The sequence below is a fragment of the Xenopus laevis genome, chromosome 8L, assembly GCF_017654675.1.
Source record: "Xenopus laevis strain J_2021 chromosome 8L, Xenopus_laevis_v10.1, whole genome shotgun sequence".
Taxonomy (NCBI): domain Eukaryota; kingdom Metazoa; phylum Chordata; class Amphibia; order Anura; family Pipidae; genus Xenopus; species Xenopus laevis.
The window spans coordinates 38,240,990-38,245,380 of NC_054385.1; the positions used below are offsets into that span (position 1 = coordinate 38,240,990).

General features: G+C 42.1%; 1 protein-coding gene across 1 annotated transcript; it reads left to right on the top strand.

The window, feature by feature from the left end:
- Positions 1-809: 809 nt before the first annotated feature.
- Positions 810-4,189, top strand: gpr12.L (G protein-coupled receptor 12 L homeolog; the record flags this gene model as incomplete). Its single annotated transcript, NM_001110720.1, is given in 2 exon segments — positions 810-1,116; positions 3,095-4,189. A coding segment is annotated over 1 exon segment (1,023 nt). The 3' UTR covers positions 4,127-4,189.
- Positions 4,190-4,391: the final 202 nt, after the last annotated feature.

The window sequence follows — 4,391 nt, forward strand, 5'->3', positions numbered from 1 at the left end:
AACCTTTCTTGTCAAAAGTAAATATATTGAATACAAGAAGTAGTGGGGGGATCGCAACTCTGCATCAAAAGAAACAATAGATTATTTAATGACGCAGAAGAGGTTATTGTTTAACTCATTGCTGACATGCTGCCAAATAATACACGGCTGGCGATTTAGGAAGGAGAAAAGGCAGTGAAGGGTTAAGAGACAGACTTCCTTAAAAGTACATCCTCTGCATTGATGACATTGCCAACATCTGGATCCAACGTCATCAGGGGAGGGACGGGGTCTCGGAAATGGGCACGCAAGAATTAATGATTGAGAGCAGCTTCCATTTTCTACCTCTGTATCACAACACACAGCAATTGATGTGGTGCATTTGTGTAGCCATAAAAAAGCTTATTGCATATGGGTAACTATCTGTCTTTTCCTGAAAATACATAGGGTTCTGCGGGAGCAGCAGTGGCATTGCTAACAGGGCTAATTAAAAGAAATCGTGAAAAAGAACAGGGATATGAAATACTGTATATATATATATATGAAATACTGTATATATATATATATATATATATCGTATATATGCCAGCTGCAAGGTCAGAGCTTTGTAGAAAAATGTTTTTATTAAGGACAGATGGATGGAGCTGTAGGTAAATCTGCAGAATGAGATGTCAATTTCAAAAAAGGAATATGGGCTAAATAATTGTGTCTAATTAGATGCACGCAGCCTGAATTTTCCTGCTGATAGAAAACAAATGGGAGTAATTTGTAAGAGCTGACCTTAAGGAGGTGTGCCCTATACATAGGGAAAAAATCTTATGAATGAAATTCCAGAGGTGTGGTGTATGTGTGTTGGCGCTGCTGTAAGTGGCCCTGTGTGTGTGTGTATAGTCATTAGTATTCTGGTCACAGCCCCTTCTGATTCACAGACTTGGGAGCTGATCAGGAATATAAGCGAACACTTTGACGTCAGAGCTGAGATTTTTCAGCAGACCCAATGGGGCAAGAATATTAAGTGCAAGTCAAAGGCAGCTATCTGCCAGCATTATTAGTAATGTTAACCAAGGAATGAGACTTAACAAGGACTGCAAGGACTAGCACAAAGGGACCGAGCTGGAGACAGAGGATCTGAGAAAGGTAAGGATGCTTGAGGCTGTGGAACTGCTCGTAACAATGGGGAAGAGAGGTCGGAGCGTTTGGGTATAGATTAGATAGATAGTCTCTGTGTGCTAAGAACTGCATGTGTGCATGTGTCCACCATCTAGAGACAGACAGACAGACATAGAGATAGACTCTCATATATATATATATATATATATATATATATATATATATATATATATATATATATATATATATATATATATATATATGTATATATGTATAATATATATGTATATATGTATGTATATATATAGAGAGAGAGACATATACAAATGTTGAGTATATACTGCATGCTGTTAGAGTGCAGATCAGCCAGTAAGTGACATTTAAAGTAAGTCAAATTTAAATATACATGTAAAAATGTACGCTGCTGTAAGAAGTGAATTTTGATGAATGGCTGTCTATAAGCGGATGCATAAATGTGCAAGTGTGCATGCGCTACAATGGGTGTGCATTGCTATTTATATCTCCTGCTATATATATATCCGGGCATGGGTCCTAGAATTAGACCTCTCCAGTCTTCCTTAAGATGATTAAGATAAATAAAGGTGTAGGATTCAGTCTAATGCTATCCTTTGGAATGTACAAAATGCTGTGTATATAAATGAGTATAGATATGTAGTCAGACAGTACTAGAGAGAGAGAGAGAGAGTTAGATGGTGATTGATTGAATCGTTGATAGAAAGCTCTGTGCAGAATGCCTGGTGCCTAAGCTTCCAATCCTATTTCTAAGGAGGATGCACTCGCTAATTGTTATAAATGAAAGGAGCCTTTGCATTGTGAGCTGTGCGGGTTGTCAATCCCCCCTGGTATATATAACCACTCTTTTTTACTTGCAGTGAGATCAGGGTTCCATGTGCTGGAGACAGGGGGGGGGGGGTTATGAAGCAATAAATGCAATTGTTTATGGTGGAGAAAATGAGTTAGATTTTTTTTATGATGTGGTCACAGAGCTGAGGTCACTGTGTGCTTCTCTTTAGGGGATATTACAGAGAGGCTTCAGCTATTTCTAGCAACCTTCTCCAGCTGCCAGGGGGAATCCTACAATAGCCTAATGTAGGTGCATTATCCAAAAAAAAAAAAAAAAACATGGTATGATCCATCTCACGGATTGTGCTACGGAAGGGCTGAATGTTAAAGCCTTACCTTAGAGAGAGAGCTTGATTGATGTGGGTAATCCTGCAGGCAAATAGACGGTATCCTTCCAGGTGCTGAGTAAACACATGTATATATCTAGGGATGTGATATTTGAAGAGGGAGGTTTATTCAGAGGCTTATGGCAGGATCCTTTGTGATTGAAACACACATCCTATAATTTACATCTTCCTTTGTGTCCTAGGCATATGCTGATCAGGTATGTCTGTAGGCAGAGGCTGGCATATTGTGTGGGTGCACCAAGTGCTGTTATTGCTCACCTTGAGATAGAGGAAGGGGAATGCAGGCACAAGGGCACGCAGAATCTCCTAGAGCCCAGATCTAGAAAGCTAGGAAGCCAAAGAACCTTCTCCCGCAGATTGTTCCGTAATGAGGTGCCTGGCATATGACGGATGTCTGCAAAAAGAGAAGACAGCAGTTTCAAGGGCCTCTGTAGAATGGGTATCTCTAATTACTTACCTGCCAGATAGGAGAGAAGCAAATTGTATCCCAGTCACCTCAGGCCATAAGGGAGATCACCGCTTATAATATATATTAATGCCCTGGTGTCACAGGGAGATTGTAAAGCTGACATTTATATCACAGCCTCAATGTCATTCCTCAGGGATAGACACACAAAGGGGGGTTGGAAAAGCACATGAATTGCCGTTGTCTGTTTTTGATGTGGGATGATTATCACTCCAAAGCATGTAGCGGAATGTATTAGCCAGCACCCTGATGCTGAGGGCTCTGTCTCTGCTGTATCTGTGTATCATAATGTCCTTTTTCTTTGTCTTTACATTGTGATCCCCTTCAGCATATAGCAATGCTTCACCAGCCTGCAGTCTCCATTATGGATCACCTGCTGCATCTCCACAATGATTCTTCTGGCAGGATTTTCCACCACCAACACGACCCTTGGGACACAAACTCTTCCACTGTCACCACATCTGACCTTTCCCCTGATGAGTCCGTCAATCCTTGGGACATCATACTCTGTGTGACAGGCACAGTCATGGCTTGCGAGAATGCCATAGTCATTGCTATTCTCTTCTATACACCCTCTCTGCGTGCCCCTATGTTCATACTTATTGGCAGCCTGGCACTGGCTGATCTTCTGGCTGGCCTGGGGCTCATTGTGAATTTTATAGTGATTTATGTGTTTAACAGTGAACTGGCCACCCTAAGCTCTGCTGGACTACTGCTAGCTGCTTTCTCGGCCTCTGTGTGCAGCCTGTTGGCCATTACCTTGGATAGATATCTGTCTCTCTACAATGCCCTCACCTACCACACAGATAGGACTTTGACCTTCACGTATACAATGTTGATCTTACTCTGGGCCTTATGTATCTGCATTGGTCTGTTACCCATCATGGGGTGGAACTGTTTCAGGGAACAATCATCCTGCAGCGTCCTGAGGCCAGTCACCAAGAACAATGCAGCGGTGCTGGCGGTCTCATTCCTCTTGCTTTTTGCATTGATGATGCAGCTGTACCTGCAGATCTGCAGGATCGCTTTCCGACATGCCCAACAGATTGCCGTGCAACACCAATTCATGGCCACGTCCCAAGCTTCCAGTACCAGGAAGGGGGTTTCAACGTTGTCCCTTATACTGGGCACCTTTGCACTTTGTTGGATTCCATTTGCTGTTTATTCGCTGGTAGCAGATTCAAGTTATCCCATGATATACACCTACTGTATGGTGCTGCCGGCGGCTTGTAATTCTGTTATCAACCCCATCATATATGCCTTCAGGAACCCTGATATTCAGAAGTCACTGTGGCTGGCTTGTTGCGGCTGTTTACCACCCAGATTCTTGTCTGGGCCCAGAACTTCCAGTGACGTATAAGATTCCGGGACTGTATGTTTGGAGAGGGACTTGTGACTTGCCAAGTTGGGAGGGGTGGGAATAGAAAAGAAAAAAGATGTCAAACTATTGTTTTATTTTTACAATTGATAAATTATTTATTGCTTTAAGATGTGATAAGGATATTTTCAAGAAGCACTTAACTGTTTGGTCTGTTTTCTCCCAATAATTGGTTGGGCTGGGATAGAACCGCTTTTTTGTAGCAACTGTAGGAGGACATTTACCCTTCCATTTCATTTTGGCAGCG